The following is a 17,084-nucleotide window of genomic DNA, read 5'->3' as shown; positions in this document are numbered from 1 at the left end:
CCATCTGGCTATAAAATAAATATATTCTTTATCATCATCTTTAACATTCTGAACTTTTAAACAGGAATTCCTGTGGTTTTCTTTGGTTGTCATTGATGCAGAGTACGTCAGAAATCTAATCTCTGTGCCTGTATCTTCACAGCAAACATTTGAAATACTTAAAGGCAGATTTTGGCTTCAACGTCATAGTTTCTTGATAATAGATTAAAGAGTGTCTGAATTCAAGCCACATCCTAGTCTTCAAAATCCTTCTAAAGATTTATTTGACTAAACTCAGAAACAGCTATAAGTGATGGTGGAAAGGAAGTAGATTATGGCCTCTCCTAGATGGGTGTGAGTCAGTAACTTTCCTTTTTTGTGGGACCCCACACAGTTCTAACATTCTTACTTTATAATTTGTTTCTTCAGAACCAATCTTCCTTCTCCTTTTTCCTACAGAGTTTGAAAAACCTCTCTGCTGATTTACTCAAACAAAAACCTTTATCTTTTGTGTCTGTATGAGATGTCAGTCATGGGTCTGTAACAGCCTAGACCTTAAGGCTGGATCTCTTCCCCTCCCATACAGTTAAAGATAATAGACATTATATATGATGGAACTATTTGTTGACTACCATATGTGTTATGTCTTGAAAGCGGAAGTAACCATGTAATTTTACTCATTCTGATCCTCAAAGTACAGCATGGTCATTGATTATTTATTGCTCCCTTCTGATTCATGTCAAGACTGGAATTCTGATAGATTAACCTAACAGGCAGCATTTTGCATCATGAGAAATCAGTTTTCATATTTCAGTTTAAAGGACAAAAGGTTCCTGAGGTTGCACCAGTTTTAGCCTGGTGAAGACTCATTATTTATGGGAACCTGTGCTAGACCTTTGCTCATATCAGAAAGAAGAATCGGGCCAGTCACGAAAGAGTTAGAGGCACAGAAAAGCAAGACTGTATATTATTGCTGCTAATCTGCCCAACCACTTCCAGGAATAAAACTTTGTATTAGTCAAATGACTCTCACAACACTAAAACACACCTCCATTATTTTTTTTTCCTTTTTTGGCAAAGATAACATGTTACAGCTCTCTATGAATCTCTTGCTATGAGATATTGGTAGTAAACCAGAACCAAATTCTCGAGTGGACAATTATCTGTTACCCAGACCCTTCTGTGGGAGGGATATTCAGAGACAGTCCATTTAAGCTAAGAGTAATCCAAATGGTGGAAAAAATACAGATGTGTTGTGGAAAAGTTCACAGATATGCCATGACAACTGTGTCTAGCTCTGGAAAAGAGAAAAACAGGGCTCTTTTTAGACTTGAGGATCTTTGAGGTCTCTTCCAACCTTGGCGATTCTGTGATTCTGTGAAGTAAAACAAAAGGAGTTTGGCTGCATAAGGAAACTCCATTTTCACTCTTGTGTGGAACAGTCCTTCTGTAGCAACCTTTTTTATTTCTTCTTCTTGTATTTTAGGGGTTTTCTTCTTGTTTTTTTTTTTTTCTATTTTTTTTTAACCATAAGACTACTGGAATTACAGAGGGAAAGAGCACAACCCTTTCCCTACCCTTCCCATATCCACAGCACATTCCTACCATTCTGTGTTCCAAAATTCAATAGATTGCACCCTAGCAGCAAAATAATAGAAGCAGCTTTCCTGCATCTAGACAGCATAAAAATGCAAACTTATATTTGTAACTTCATCAGATTGTAGAGGACTTTGAGAAGAAGAAATTAGCTGATACATATACATCTGCTGGGGAAGCAGAATGCCCAGTCTGAAGAGAAAGATAGGATGGTGTTTTGTTCTGTTGGCAGATCAAGAGTGTAAAGTGGATTTTAAACCCTTGCTGCAGTGTATCCTTTGTTGGCTCTCCTCCTCCAGCACTTGTGTATGTAAATCCCTGCCACGATCATGCAGGCCAATGCAAAGGGAATCACTGCAATGTACCAGGACAGGCCAACAGCTGGAAAAGTGTAAAAAAAAAAAAACAAACCAAAAAATTAAACAAATACAACCATAAACTCCCAGGAACATAGTTCTCTAAGTTCAAGGAGCAAGAAGTGAAATCACAATAAAAAGGATGTCTGCAAGTTAACCTCTCGGCAGGGTTGAGCAGGAAGAGGCCTACTGATTGAGTGCTCTGGGAAATGGGTTTATGAAGATGTGAGGAAGAGCTGATGAACAATAAAGGGTGAGAATTTAAAGTTCACTCCTTCTGCATACACAGAGCCCTTCCCAACCTGTGCTCAGAGCAGCTATGTGATTTCTATCTTAGTTTAGTGAAAGCAAGGACGCTACAAGCAAGAAACAAAAGCACCACAAGGAGAGGGAATATGTAACAGTTAGTCCACCCACAAGCTGTATGAATAGTTTTCCTGTACAGAGCAGCTTATTAATTACTAATGATCAAGCCAACACTCTGAACCTTTTCCCAAAATACAACTTATTTCCGAGACCCAGTTGATTTTGGATTATTCCAACCTATATTGGTTAACAGATTGCTTCCTCTGCAGTAATATCTGTGTAGCTCATGGAATAGAAGGGCAGCACATCATCTAGCAGAGTACAAATCCTTCATCATAGGATGCTGGAGTGAGTCATGAGTTATAACTCATCACAAAGCCTGCAAATGTGCCTTTCTAAGACAGTGTGAGCAAGCGTTGGTGATTCATCGCTGTCATGCAAAGAAACAATTAGCATTGCTTCATGTTGGTTTTATGGCTGCTTCTTGGCCAATGCTCTATCGCACTGCAGCATTAATTGCACTGAGCTTAGGGCTTCTCTTCCCATCACTAGGAGCCAAAATAACAAACCCATCATAATTCATACTTTTTGTTATTTTGGCAGCAGTCTGTGCATGAGAAGGAAGGAACATGCTGATCTTTATTCTGCTATTATCTTTTTCTTTTTTTTATTGAGGAACCAGGGGAGACCTGGCCCTGCTGCACCCAATGGAAATTTGCCAGTAGTCTCACTGGAGCAATCACTTCACAAAGTATATCTGAACTGGACCCCTGTCCAATAAACAGATACACCAGCAGAGATCCTTATCCCTGAAGAAAATGCCAGTGAAAGTGTGTTTTGTGAGCCGGCTACTCCAAAGCCTACAGGTGAAAGAGACATCAATTTTTTCCCCAGGTAATAGTTAATTACAATACTAGCTCTGTCAGTATAAAAGGCTTGGATTATAGTTTAGCATTAGATTAATGATAGCGAATGTCCCAACTAAGCAGTCAAACTAGTTACCTTCCTGCTTCACCCTTGTTGGCAGTACTTGGTATCCATATATGTTCTGCGCCAGACATGTAAAATCGGTGTAAAAGTCCACTTCTTTGACAGAATCAAAAACCAGGGGAACTTCAATAAAGTTTTCACCATTTTCAACAATTTCTCTGTAACAACAACAACAGCAAAATGTTAATTCCTTTCATAATGTGGCTTTTCCTTATTTCATGTGCTCATTCTAACAGCACATTGCAAGAAAATGCATTATTTCTGAGCTCGCTCCTCAGCATTAGAGGACACACGTGTCTCCCAGCCCAGTTGTGCCAGCTATCTGAGTCTCAGCAGCCAGTACCCATCCTGCACTTGTTGAATCTTCCAGGAAAAAAGAATTAGATTTCTCTCTTTAGGAAAAAAAAAAAAAAGAGAGAGAGAGAATAAAGGCAAGCAGAATTGTGTATAAATTGTGTATATCTTTCAGCTCCTCTACACAGCACTGTGGAAGGACTCAATTCCTTCTCTCTGAACAGCTAGTGATTTCTGAGATTCCTATTATCAGCTAGAAGAGGACATATGGAGACCACAAACTAGCAAATGCTCACTAGCCAAAGTGAATCACCACACACCCAAAACCAAGAGCTTAATACCAGAAACTGCCTAGGAATTTTCTTGTTCCCTTCAACCTGATTTGTTCATCAGTCCCAACTACCTATGTGTGGTTTTCTAGTCACAGTCAAACATTCTCTTGATATCTTTCAGTCATTGCTGAAGCAGTTATCCAGGTGCTCTTTAACCATCTGCTATGAGCCTGCGATGCACTGCAGCCATGGAGCTCACTGTGCACAACTCCCAGGACTGCACCACAGGAAGGCAGCAACACAGTGGTGGATGCTTTGCCAGAGATTTCTGTGGTGGTGTTTGAGCTGGTTTGGCTTGCAGCCATTCTGAGGGCTTCCAGCAAAGCTAGAGCATCTCACACACCATGAGCTTTGCACGAGCTGGCATGGTCCCTGTCCTTGTGTGATTGTATAATAAGTAAGACTAATAATGATGGTGATAGTAATAATAAAAACATTTTTAAGGTCCAAGTAAGAAAGTACATAGGCTGCTCTATTCTAAAACCTGCCACACTGCTGCTTATGGCTCCTGACCACAGGTTTAATGCACTGTCAGTTATCCACATGAACAACATTGTAAGTAAATGGTATCAACCAAACTGTGAAAATATGTGTTAACACATCAGGGCTTCATCGGAGTTACCTGGTTACCTCTGGCTGCAGCTGTGCAATGAACTGAACATGGCCAGGTTGTTATCTTGGCACAAATTCCCAAACATCTTTCACTGTTAAACACTCTTTGTCCCACAAAACAAAGATGCCACATCCCTAGACTGGGTTGAGAATGGTCCCTGGCCCAAGTTAAATCCTAACAGATAGCCAGAAGCTCTTCAGGAAGGTGCTAGTGGGTAAGTGGCCAACTTAACCATTAACAGCAGAGGCAATGGCATCCCAGAGCCCAGGAACCTTCACAGCAATGTCCACCAATAGAGACAGAGCCACCATGACTCAAGGGTGAGGGTGATGATCTTTGTGGACACTCTTAGCTTCATCAAATGAGAGATAAAATATAACAGTTTGGACCTCAGCAAAGGGACTTCAGCTGACAGTTTTGCCTCACAGTTGCAAAGCGCTAGAAACAAGCCTGAACATAGTGAGTTATCACCACTCAAGTGACATGTCACATGTAGAGAAAACAGGTATCTTCACCCCTTTCCTAGCAGAAAAAGCCTTGAGGCATATGCAGCTATGAGGCAAGACTGCAAGACTGGGAGAGGCAATGTATCAGGAGGGTAAGGATGTAGGACTTTGGGACAGACTTACTGTCTTTCTCCTTCTCTAACTCTGCTTTCCTTGTAAACCCTCTCAAGGGCAGTGTCGTTTGCTAGCCATTCCACATCAGTATGGGTGTGGCTGCTCAGTCCAATAAACACTTTGCATGGGAGAGTCATCTTGGAGCCTGTCAGTAAAACAAAGATTAAAAAATCACTTGGATGCATACAAAGAACTACTCTTTCACTTGGTAAAAAACAACATCTCCAGTGGGAGATCAAGTCCCTACATACGTCAAACACCACTACATTCAAAACTGAAGTTAATCCCCAACTGAAGTTAATCCCCTTTGGTTTGGCATTCCTTCCTGCTACTAACCAATTACTTTCCCATTGCAACAGTTACTAACTCTTGCACTACACACATTCCTCAGGAGTCAAAGCTGTGTTCCTGTGACTTTACCCCTGATGTACTGTGGCCCAAATGGCATGGCGTGCCTGGAGCAGCTGCTTTAATTGGCAGCGTAGCTTAACTCACACATGCAGTGGGCAAAGGTGTTCAGCTCAAGGCAGGACCTCCAGAGCTAAAGTGATAATGCAAAAAATCAGGAACTTGGCTATAGTTATTGTAACTCACAGACTGGTGCATATCTATACTACATGCAAATCACAGGGCTCAACACTGCATACTTTTGTATTATTATAACTATGCAAATGGTGATAGAAGGGAAATAAATCACTCCATGGAGCTAGACAGGCAAAAAGAATTACTTGGTAGTAATGGAAAGAAAAGTGGCAGTGAAAACTAAGTCATCATAGGACACAACTGTGTGTGTAGTACCCAAATCAAGAAAACAGTGTAAAGTACATCTGGTATTTTCTGGAAAGAGGAAGTGCAACAGAAATTTGTTGTCATAATATCATCTTCAAAGAGAAATTGAGATCCTATCAAGGTACTTTCTACCTAGCAACAACTGCTACTTCAAACAGTAAAAAGAAATGATAAAATGTCTTTTCCCAAAAGAGCTAAGCTCCTAATTCAAAGCCACCAGATAACCTAGACAAATATGAGGGAATACTGAAAATGACTTCAGCAAGGCCTTTGACACCGTCCCCCACAGTAAACTGCTGGCTAAGCTGTCAGCTCGTGGCTTGGACAGCAGCACTCTGTGCTGGGTTAGGAACTGGCTGGAGGGCCGAGCCCAGAGAGTGGTGGTGAATGGTGCCACAGCCAGCTGGCGGCCAGTCACCAGTGGTGTCCCCCAGGGATCAGTGCTGGGCCCCATCCTCTTTAACATCTTCATTGATGATCTGGATGAGGGGGTTGAGTCAGTCATTAGCAAGTTTGCAGATGACACCAAGTTGGGAACAGATGTTGGTCACTTACAGGGTAGAAAGGCTCTGCAGAGGGACCTCGACCGACTGGACAGATGGGCAGAGTCTAATGGGATGGCATTTAACAAGTTCAAGTGCCAGGTGCTGCACTTTGGCCATGGCAACCCCATGCAGAGCTACAGGCTGGGGTCAGAGTGGCTGAGAGCTGCCAAACAGAGAGGGACCTGGGGGTGCTGATTGACACCTGCCTAAACATGAGCCAGCAGTGTGCCCAGGTGGCCAAGAGGGCCAATGGCATCCTGGCCTGTATTAGGAATAGTGTGGCCAGCAGGAGCAGGGAGGTCATTGTGCCCCTGGACTCTGCATTGGTTAGGCCACACCTTGAGTCCTGTGTCCAGTTCTGGGCCCCTCAGTTTAAGAAGGACATTGAGACACTTGAATGTGTCCAGAGAAGGGCAACAAGGCTGGTGAGAGGCCTTGAGCACAGCCCTGTGAGGAGAGGCTGAGGGAACTGGGATTGTTTAGCCTGAAGAGAAGGATCAGAGGCGACCTCATTGCCCTCTACAACTACCTGAAAGGTGGTTGTAGACAGGAAGGGGTTGGTCTCTTCTCCCAGGCAACCAGCACCAGAACAAGGGGACACAGTCTCAAGCTGTGCCAGGGGAGGTTTAGACCCAAAGTGAGGAGAAAGTTCTTCACTGGGCGAGTCATTCGTCATTGGAATGGGCTGCCCAGGGAGGTGGTGGAGTCACCGTCCCTGGAGGTGTTCAAGAGGAGATTGGACGTGGCACTTGGTGCCATGGTCTAGTTGTGGGGTCTGTTGGGACAGGTTGGACTTGATGATCCTTGGGGTCTCTTCCAACCTTGGTTATACTGTGATACTGTGATACTGTGAATAGTTCTTGGGGGGGGGGGGGGGGCCAAACACTCTGAGCAGATGATCTGAGGATGCAAACACATTTTTTCTTGCATTCTTAGTAGCTACAATCTGTAGCACTTCTACAGCTTCTCCTACATGGAAGACAGCATGCAGTTACTGAAAACAAGGTGCAAAACCTACCCAATCACAGAATTAACCAGGCTGGAAAAGACCTTCAAGATCATCAAGTCCAACCTATCACCCAACACCATCTAATCAACTAAACCATGGTACTAAGTGCCTCATCCAGTCTTATTTTAAACACTTCCAGGCACAGTGACTCTACCACCTCCCATTCCAGTGGCAAATCACTCTTTGTGTGAAAAGTTTCTTCCTAACATCCAGCTTAAACTGCAAAATTGGTTTAGAATCATAGAATCTTTGAATTTCTGGGGTTGGAGGGGACCCCAAGGATCATCCATTTCCAACCCCCCCACTGCCATGGGCAGGGACACCTCATACTAGATCAGGTTGCCCAGAGCCACATCCAGCCTGGCCTTAAAAACTCCCAGGGATGGGGCTTCTACCATCTTCCTGGGCAAATCATTCCAGTGACTCACCACCCTCATGGTGAAGAATTTCTTCCTAACATCTAATCTGAATCTAACCATTTTGATTTTTTTTTCCATTCCCCCTGGTCCAATCATTACCTGACACCCTAAAAGTCTCCCACCCACCCTATTTTCCCCCTTTTTACCTCTCAAATCCAGAGTACCTGGGCTGTATTGAAGTCTCCCCCCCTGCCCCCCAAGGTGTGGCCACTTGGCCCTCCCAGCCCACTCCCCTTTTTAATTCCCCCCAGGAAAGGCAGAAGCCCCAAGCTGAGCCCATCTGCACTGAGGGATTCTCTTCTCATTGGTGGAGAGTCCCTGTGGTGCACATGTGGGTGACCGGGGTGGAGACAAAGGCCCCCTGGTTAGGTAGGAAGAGGGTCGATGGCCCCTCCACTATCATCCATGGGTGCTGGCTGGCCTCCTTACTGGGGCTGAGGTCCTCTGTGTGGTATCTTGGCTGGTGAGGGTCTTGCATCCGGCTCTGGGATGGGTGCAAAAACGGTGGTGGTAGAGCAGGAGCTGTTTAGTCATATGATATTATGCTAATTACACTATTTTTACCTGGAGGCCTCTGGAGTCTGCTCTTATCTTTCAATAAATCTCTGATTTTGTGCCTCACAGACCATCTCTCCCCCTCTCACTGCTTCATTTCAAAAATAAGGAAGGAAAGAAGGGAAAAAAGCAATAAAGTATATCTAGAAAACACATTCACTTATCAATCAACTCTGAACAGGAAGCCTTCAGGAAGAGGGGCAGGTTGGAAAGTGATTTTCCTTACTTGGAGAAAAGAACTACAATAATTTATGCCAACAGATTACACCATAAGAGGACCTGATTTAATTTTTGCCTGATTAAATATCGCTGGGAAAAATGTTGGGCCTTACCAAGGGCAGCTGATGTTGTCTTCTGTGTTGGATATACAATTATTGGGGTAATTCTCTTTTCTTGTTCTGGAGGGAGAAAGAATAGAGTCAGTGCTAGCACCACATAAAATGTGGTCATTGCCACAGAGCTGTAGACAGAAATGTGCCACTCTTTCATAACATCTTTCAAGTCTTAGGAAAGTACTTGATTATTGAAACCCCTGGCAAAGGGAGATGTTCCAGATTCGATCCCAGAGATCTGTGTTTGTAGGGATCATCAGAATCAAGCTCACATCTTGATCCTGAAAGCTACACCATGATGAATTTACAGCAGGTAAGTGTTTTTTGGAAGCAACAGTACCATTTGGTATCACGCACCATTCAGTACTACGCACCATTCTCTAGTGGTACAGTGTATGCTGAGATCCTTGCACACTCATCTCAATACTTGAAAAAGCAGAAAAGCCACAGGCTTCAGCAGAGCATGGATGTGTGCACGACCAAAACTGACACCTTCAGCAGCCCCACACCTGCAAGGCATTCATAGAATGGCAGGGGTTGGAAGGGACCTCCAGAGATCAGGAGAGCAACCCCCACTGCCAAAGATGGATCACCTAGGGTAGATCACACAGGAATACATCCTGATGAGTCTTGAAAGTCTCTAGAGAAGGAGAATCCACAACCTCTCTGGGCAGCCCATGCCAGTGCTCTGTCACTCTTAATTAAAGAAGTTCTTCGTGTTGCAATGGAACTTCCTGTGTTCCAGCTTGTATCCATTGCCCCTCGTTCTATCGCAGGACATCATGGAAAATAGACCTGCACCACCTTCTTCACACCCACTCTTCAGATATTTGTAAACATTCATAAGATCTCCTCTTAATCTTCTCTTTTCCAGACTAAACAGTCCCAGGTCTCTAAACCTTTTCTTATAAGACAGATGTTCCACTCCCTTAATCATCCTCTATTGGACATTCTGTCTCCATTGAGCTGGGGAGCTCAGAACTGAACACAAGCCTCCAGGTGTGGCCTCATCAGGGCAGAGTAGAGAGGGAGAAGAACCTCCTTTGACTCTTCCTAATGAACCCCAGGATACCATTAGCTTTCTTGGCCACAAGGGCACAGTGCTGTCCCATGAATAATTTACCGTCCACCAGGACTCCAAAGTCCTTCTCGATTAAGCTGCTTTCCAGCAGGTCAACCCCTGATCTGTACTGGAGCATGGAGTTGTTCCTCCCTAGGTGCAGGACCCTATGCGTATCCTTGTTGAACCTCGTTAGGTTCTCCTTTTCCCAGCTCTCCATTCTGCGCAGGTCTCGCTGAACGGGTGCACAGCGTTCTGGTGTGTCAGCCAACTCGTGTTGCAAAAGCCGCACCCCGAAGCGGGCACCAGCGCCTCAGGGCCGGCGGGGGCGCGCCGAGACGAGCAGCGGGGCGCAGACGGTGTGATGCGGGAGGTGCCTGGTCAAGCCTGCCCCCTGCTGGCCGTTCGGCTCACCGCACCCTGCCCCTCCAGCTTGCTCCCGCCGTGCCGGCGGGCCGGGCCGGGCCGGCCGGTTGCAGCTGTTCCCGAAATAGCGGCATTCCCCCATCCTGAGCGAGTGTGAGGTGGTTTGTTTCCTAAACCCTCTGAAGTGCCAAGACATACATTTTTCTGTTCAACAGCCAGAGGCGCCTTGCAATATTCAGTCCTGCCTCCTGAAAATCTGCTGCAACTGGGGCAAAGGGATGGCCCCATCCCTGAGAGGGGCTCTGGAGAACTATCAGTGCCCAAACCAAACATCCATGGTGTCCCACCTTCCTTGGTAGTCTGAGAGGCCAAGGATAGTCATATAACCGTTTAGGCTGGAAAAGACCTTTAAGATTATCAAGTCCAATTGTTAACCCAGCACTGCCAAGTCCACAGCTAAACCATGTCCCTAAGTACCATATCTTTTAAATACCTCCAGGGATGCTGACTAAACCACTTCTGTGGGCAGCCTGTTCAAGCGCTTGACAACCCTTGCAGTGAAGACATTTTTCCTAATATCCAATATAAACCTCTCATGGCAGTCAGAGAATCACAAAATCACAAAACTATTTTGAGGCTGGAAGAGACCTCTGAGATCAAGTCCAGCCTATGAGCTAACACCACGACATCAGCTAAACCATGCCACCAAGTGCAACATCCAATCTTTTCTTAAAGCCCTCCGGTGATGGCGACTCCACCACCTCCCCAGGCAGTCCATTCCAGTGCCTAATAACTCTTTCCATGAGGAAGTGCTTCCTAATATCCAACCTAAACCTCCCCTGGCACAGCTTCATACCATGCCCTCTTGTCCTGTCACTAGTTGCCTGGGAGAAGAGCCCTACCCTACCTGACTACAACTTCCTTTTAGGTAGTTGTAGAGAGTGATAAGGTGCCCTCTAAGTCTCCTCTCCTCCAGGCTGAACAACCCCAGCTCCTTCAGCCTCTCTTCATAAGACTTTCCCTCCAGTCCCTTCACCAGTCTTGTCACTTTCCTCTGCACTCCCTCCAGCACCTCAGTATCATTCTTGAAGTGAGTGTCCCAGAACTGCACACAGTAGTCAAGGTGAGGCCTCACCAGTGCCAAGCACAGGGACAGAAATACATCCCTAGTCCTGCTGGCCATGCTATTCCTGATGCAGGCCAAGATGCCATTTTTGAGGCCATTTCTTCTTGTGCTACCAAATGTTACTTGGGTGAAGAGCTACTTTCAGGTAGGTGCAGAGAGCAGTAAGATCTCCCCTGAGCCTTCTTTTCTGCAGACTAAACAACTCCAGTGTCCTCAGCCATTCCTCATACTTGTTCTCTAGACCTTGCACCATCTTCATTGCCCTTCTTTGGACATGATCCTGTACCTCAATGTCTTTCTTGCAGTGAGTGGCCTAAACTGAACACAATATTTGAGGTGTGTCCTCACCAGTGCTGTGTACAGTGGGAGAATCACTTCCCTGGTCCTGCTTTCCACACTATTTCTGATACAAGTAAGGATGCTACTGGGCATTGGGGCAGAGGAGTCCCTCTACCAAATGTCATAAACAAAGAAGAGACATTCTAGTGCTACAATGTTTTAAGGGTTTGATATTTACCAACAGTCTCCAGGTGAATTGTTCTGGTAATTTCATACATTACACCTTCAAATGGAAAAGACATCTTGCAGGTATAATAGCCAGCATCTGTTGGTAGTACAGAAGTCATGATCAGAGAAGTCGAACCTTTCAGAACTACGAATTTTTCATTGTCATCTTCCACAGGCACAGCATCCTGGAGAAAGGACAGCAACTGGTGTTATGGCTCAGACAGGTGTGGTTATATGCCATATAAATTCCAGACAAAATCACTTATGCCTGTCTCTCTGTTATTAAGAGTTCACTTATCACTGGGAAAGCTGAAGAGTTCCACTTTCTCCCCAAAGGGCAAGTTCTTCAAATGTGTATCTGTCTCTAAAATGCTCTGAGGCACTACAAAAAGTGTGGGAAAATCACTATTTTAATCTATCTGCAGTGTAAATGTATAGCTTTTTAATGAAGTGCACACTTTAGGATGCAAAGGATAAGAGGGTCTTTCATGAGTCCTCTTAAGAATAATCACCTAAGACATTCTTCTAAGACAAAACCATTTTAGTAACCATGAAGGTTTTCCATACACATCATCATGAAAGCAGTATTCTAAAGCATTCTTTGAAGACAAATACTAGCAATCTTGAAGGTCTCTTCCAACCTGGTCTATTCTATTCTATTCTATTCTATTCTATTCTATTCTATTCTATTCTATTCTATTCTATACTAATTATGCAAGTTATCGCAGAACAGTTGCTTACCCTGTATGATTTCATAAACTGAGAAATTGTTGCCCTTTCACATAAAGGTTCCGTTCACACACAGGCTGGAGCCCTGCTCAGAGCAATGATGTTGCTTCTCCATGAAAGTTGGAGAGCTTTTCCTGACAGTTGTAGCAAGAATTATTTTGAGGGAGGCAGTCTCAATAAGCAATCATAGAATCATAGAATGGACTGGGTTGGAAAGGACCTCTAGTCCAACCCCCACTGCATTCAGCAGGCGCATCCTCAATGATATCAGGTTGCCAAGAGCCCTGTTGAGCCTCAATGAATATCTCCAGGGATGGGGCTCCAACCACCTCGCCAGGCAACCTGTTCCAGTGTGTCACTACCCTTATGATAAAGGACCTATTCCTAACATCCAATCTAAATCTGCTCTTCTCTAGTTTGAAGCCGTTGCCCCTTGTCCTATCACTGCAGGCCTTTGTAAACAGTCTCTCTCCAGCGTTCTTGTAGGCCCCCTTCAGGTACTGGAAGGTCTCTATTAGGCCTCAATAGCAGTCTCAATCAGAAGTAAGTGGGTTATAGCCTGCCTCTGAAGGGAAACTGAGCAGAGACATGTTGCTGATGTGGTACCAATCACGAGATAGGCACTGCTGTATGAAGCCAGCCTAGGTATTTCAACACAGACTGGCAAGTTAGGCAAGAGGCTGCTATAAGATTTGTGTGATGGATTTAGTATTTCCAATTTAGTATCTCCAAATTTAGTATCTCCAACTGATTAAGGAAAACTACCCCATCTGAACAGCTCACACAGGGGAAGCTTCACAGGGGAGTCCTACTTTATGGGTTTCATTAGAGGGACCATGAAAAGAAGCATAGCATCAAAGAGAAGGGCTTAATCGGAAGTAGTAAACCTCTAGAGTCATGGGTAGGTAGTCTAGCCTCAGTAGTTACACTGCCTGTGAGAGCAGATAACATCTGGAGCATTTCGCTCTGTATGGACTCCATGCCAGGCAATGTTTCTTAAAAAATAATATCTGCCCCAAAATTCCCAGTGTATTTTGATGTTCAGGAGAAACAGAAAGTGGAGATGTATGTGCCTTTACAAACAGGATTAGGCTTTGGAGAAAGAGGAAGGTGAAAGTTCTACCTTGTACCACTTGAGCTCCAGGCTTGTCCTGTTTGGTGTAAAATCCCATAGGTCAGGGCAAACGATCTTCCCAGAGGTGAAAGTGAAGAGGACTTGGAGATAAGCAATCTCCTGAGCAGCTGTTTTCTCCACAATGGTGAGGTGGATGGAGACCTCAGCACAGGAGGTGAAGTTCCTGCAGGCAGATCAGGAGATGAGATACTCAAGTGACACCTTTGGTTTCCTCTTGCTTCTATTTCCTCCCTTAGCAGTTTCTAAGAGGTCAAGACTGAGATCATACCAGGAGGGGCACAGGAAAAATCACTGATACTGGAGGTTCTGGCAAAATCTAAACATGTTGCTGTCACATCTGCCTCAGAGCTTTTCTCTTTTTATTTGTACACCAAGTTTGCTGTGCACCCTTAGGCTACAGCACGATTTTAATTTTGTAAGGAGGGAAAACGTGTTCACCTGAACAGTAGCAGGTGTGTGATAAACCTTCCACCTTGAAAGAGGTCTTGACTGTGAACACCCTTATGACTGCAACCTAAGCATGAAATGAAAAGCTTAAACCATGTGTTAAAATACATCTGCAGCTACTATTGCACAACAAGCAGAGATTGCATAGAAAAGAAGGCATTCCTACCTTGAAGATTTTGCAATCTTTAACATTTCTTTCTGGTCTCAAGTGCCAATTGCTCCAGTTCGGGGGAAGACCAAACTATGGGAAATACATGCTTGAACTATGTCCTTTACAATCCCTGTGAAAGCCTGTCTCAAGATAGCTTCGCTGAAGACAATGCCTGGCCCCTGTGGTGGCCAGCAAAACCAGGGAGTCTAGGCTGTAACCTTCTGGAGAGCAACTGGGAGCTGCAAGCAGATGGACTCACACTATTTTTAGGGCACTGTGACCAACTGCCACCTACATGTCAGATTCCTAAATTCAAAATATTTACTCAGCAGAGGCAGAGATCTGTGATATTTTCTACCTTTATTTTACAAAGTGTTGAAAAAACTCTCTCCTGTGGGATGATTTGCAAAGGCAATAAAATTAGTCTGTACTCTACCAATCTTATAGAGTCTTTAATGGTTTGGGTTGGAAAGGACCTTAAAGATCATCTAGTTCCAATCCCCTGCCATGAGCAGGGACACATTTCACTAGACCAGGCTGCTCAAAGCCCCATCCAGTGTGGCCTTGAACATTTCTAGGAATGGGGCATCCCCAACCTCTCTGGGCAACCCATTCCAGTGTCATTACCCCTTGTCCTGTCAGTATCATAGTATCATAGTATCAGCCAGGGTTGGAAGGGACATGCAACTCCTTCATGTTAGCAATAAAGCTCTATACTCAGCTCTTGCATATCTTTTTTTAAAGAGATTTCACAGCATTTTGCTATAGCTGTCAATAACACTGCTGTAGCATTACAGGTTGAAGAACTGAGGCAGAATAGTCCAGGAAGGAAATTACAAAACATCCTTCAAGATCTCAGGCAACTATTCTCTGTTTTAGGACAACATTTGCAATCTTTTGTTGTTCTGGTCTTACCATCCAAGTCTTGTCTTCTGCCCCACCACTGCTTAGCCTTATGGAAAGGCCATGATTTATTAACATGAGTTCTGCCTGTCCATCTCTTCCACTGCTTACACATGTCACTCACAAGGTGTTCCTTGTCAGCAAGGAAACTGCGCTCTGCACAGGCAGCTCCAGGAACTACAGATATATTTTCCACTGTAGACCTGGAGCAAGGTGCCAGTTGCCAGCAGTGTACTAGGAGGATGACTCGATGGAGGAGCTGACAGGAGCAGTCTTCAATCTCCCACAATTCCAGTGCCTGACACCCTTTTCGAAACCATAGCGAGAGATGTCAGATAAACAGAAAAAGATGACCAAGTTTCAACCCTCTGCAGTCTTGCAAGTCTGGCCCCAGCGTAGTAAATACACATTGGGTCATGACAGATATTCCAGCAAAATCAGAGCAACCAAAGTCTGGTTTAAAATGTGAAGCAGAAGAAAAGAGAATAAAAGACCAGGCATAAGGAAAGGGAAAGAATGAAGCCACTCTAGAGCCTTGGTATATGCTTTATAAGGCAATCTGAAGGGCATACAAGGCTCCATCTCTGGAGCTGTAACAGAAGGGTTGTGTTCTGCAGAATCTCCTGCCTGCAGCATGTCCCTGCTTATTGCAGACTTGACTGGTTCATAAATAAGTTAGAACAAACTCTCACGTACACTACCTGTTCATGAGATCATAACCAGAATAGCAATACTGTGCCATAATTTATCCAGATTTCAATATATATGTATAGGAGGCACATAATACATTTAAGGGTTCTGACTTTCCTTTTCTTTTGGTTTGTTTGCTTTTTGTTTTTTTGTTTTGTTTTGGTTTGTTTTTTGTTTGTTTTTGTTTTGCTAATGGAGTAACCAAAGAGATTATCTTGTACAGACACACTCTGAACACAGCTGGCGTTTAGAATTAAGCTAACATATTTTAGACAGTCATTTTATTAGCACACTGGATTTTCTTTTAAATACTCACCTTCTTGTGCAGACATACACTCCTGAGTCTTCTAACATTGCTGGTAAGAACCAGAGTGTATCTCCTTTTGCCCAGATTCTTGAATCTTCATCTCTTCCTGATATCATGGTTTTTGAGCCATTTTTATACCACGTGATATTAGGGGTCAGGGCAGAAACGTCCAAATGTTTGTATCTGGGTGAAGGGCATTTTAGAACCACAGGTTCTCCATGCAGTTCATAGTAGTGTTTGAAAAACACACTGTGATCTGAGCAGTTTTCTATATAAGTAAGAGAGGTATTTATATTATTGTCAACCAAGCATATGAAAAAGAAGGGAGAGAGAGACAAAAGACATTTTAAAAGCATGCCCTTACCTGTGCTTTTGACTTGCTGCAGTCTGAAGGCAAAAGCACCCATCATGCATGTCATCAGGACAAAGAGGAGCCCACACATTTTTCCCAGAGGTAATTGGAAAGAGATGATTGAGGGAAACTGCCTTGAAATATACAGGGAAGTTTATTACAAGACAGACAATACAATGAAAATATTCTATGTTTACTTCAGAGTTAACTGCTCTTTTCCTCAGCCTGGCCCTTATTGAGCAGGAAGGCTAATTCTTCCATAGTTTATGGGGGCTGAGTTGTGGAACAAGAGCATCTGGCTCGGCACAAACGCATCACATCTTTTCCTTGCACTCCAGAGATGCAAGTGATATACCACAAGATGCTGCTGTCCCCACGGCTTTTCAGCTATGAATGAAACAATCTAGCTCCACTTATTTTGCAACAAGATGTAACTGAGTCATGGGTCAGCCACTTCAGGTCATCTGCAATGTAGTAGCTTAGGTGAACACAGGAGCAAAAATGCATCAGAACAGACTACTTGTCTTAAGCATCTACTTCAGGTGTCTCTCAAGGTTATATCTTAGAATCATAGAA

The 17,084-nt window shown here is 44.1% G+C and overlaps 1 protein-coding gene across 1 annotated transcript; it reads right to left on the bottom strand.

Moving 5' to 3' along the window:
- Nucleotides 1-1,768: 1,768 nt before the first annotated feature.
- On the bottom strand, nt 1,769-16,634 carry LOC104310044 (interleukin-1 receptor type 2). The gene is made up of 8 exons (XM_009911443.2): nt 16,521-16,634; nt 16,166-16,424; nt 13,647-13,821; nt 11,805-11,979; nt 8,736-8,801; nt 5,096-5,231; nt 3,240-3,385; nt 1,769-1,956 (listed from the first exon to the last, which is right to left on the bottom strand). Exons 1-8 carry the CDS (start codon nt 16,597-16,599, stop codon nt 1,829-1,831), a joined length of 1,164 nt encoding a protein of 387 aa, XP_009909745.2. The 5' UTR covers nt 16,600-16,634; the 3' UTR covers nt 1,769-1,828.
- Nucleotides 16,635-17,084: the final 450 nt, after the last annotated feature.

Source organism: Dryobates pubescens, chromosome 7 (genome assembly GCF_014839835.1).
Source record: "Dryobates pubescens isolate bDryPub1 chromosome 7, bDryPub1.pri, whole genome shotgun sequence".
NCBI lineage: Eukaryota > Metazoa > Chordata > Aves > Piciformes > Picidae > Dryobates > Dryobates pubescens.
Note: the sequence above shows the minus strand (reverse complement) of the source record. Positions and strands in the feature narration are given on the sequence as shown.

Bases quoted from the DNA above. Each gene is read 5' to 3' on its own strand.
- LOC104310044 (XM_009911443.2), bottom strand. From the start codon at position 16,599: ATGTGTGGGCTCCTCTTTGTCCTGATGACATGCATGATGGGTGCTTTT. The intron at 13,822-16,165 runs GTGAGTATTTAA...ATCTGCCTGCAG, and splicing joins GTGTATGTCTGCACAAGAAG to GAACTTCACCTCCTGTGCTG. The intron at 1,957-3,239 runs GTAACTAGTTTG...ACACTTTTCCAG, and splicing joins AACAAGGGTGAAGCAGGAAG to CTGTTGGCCTGTCCTGGTAC.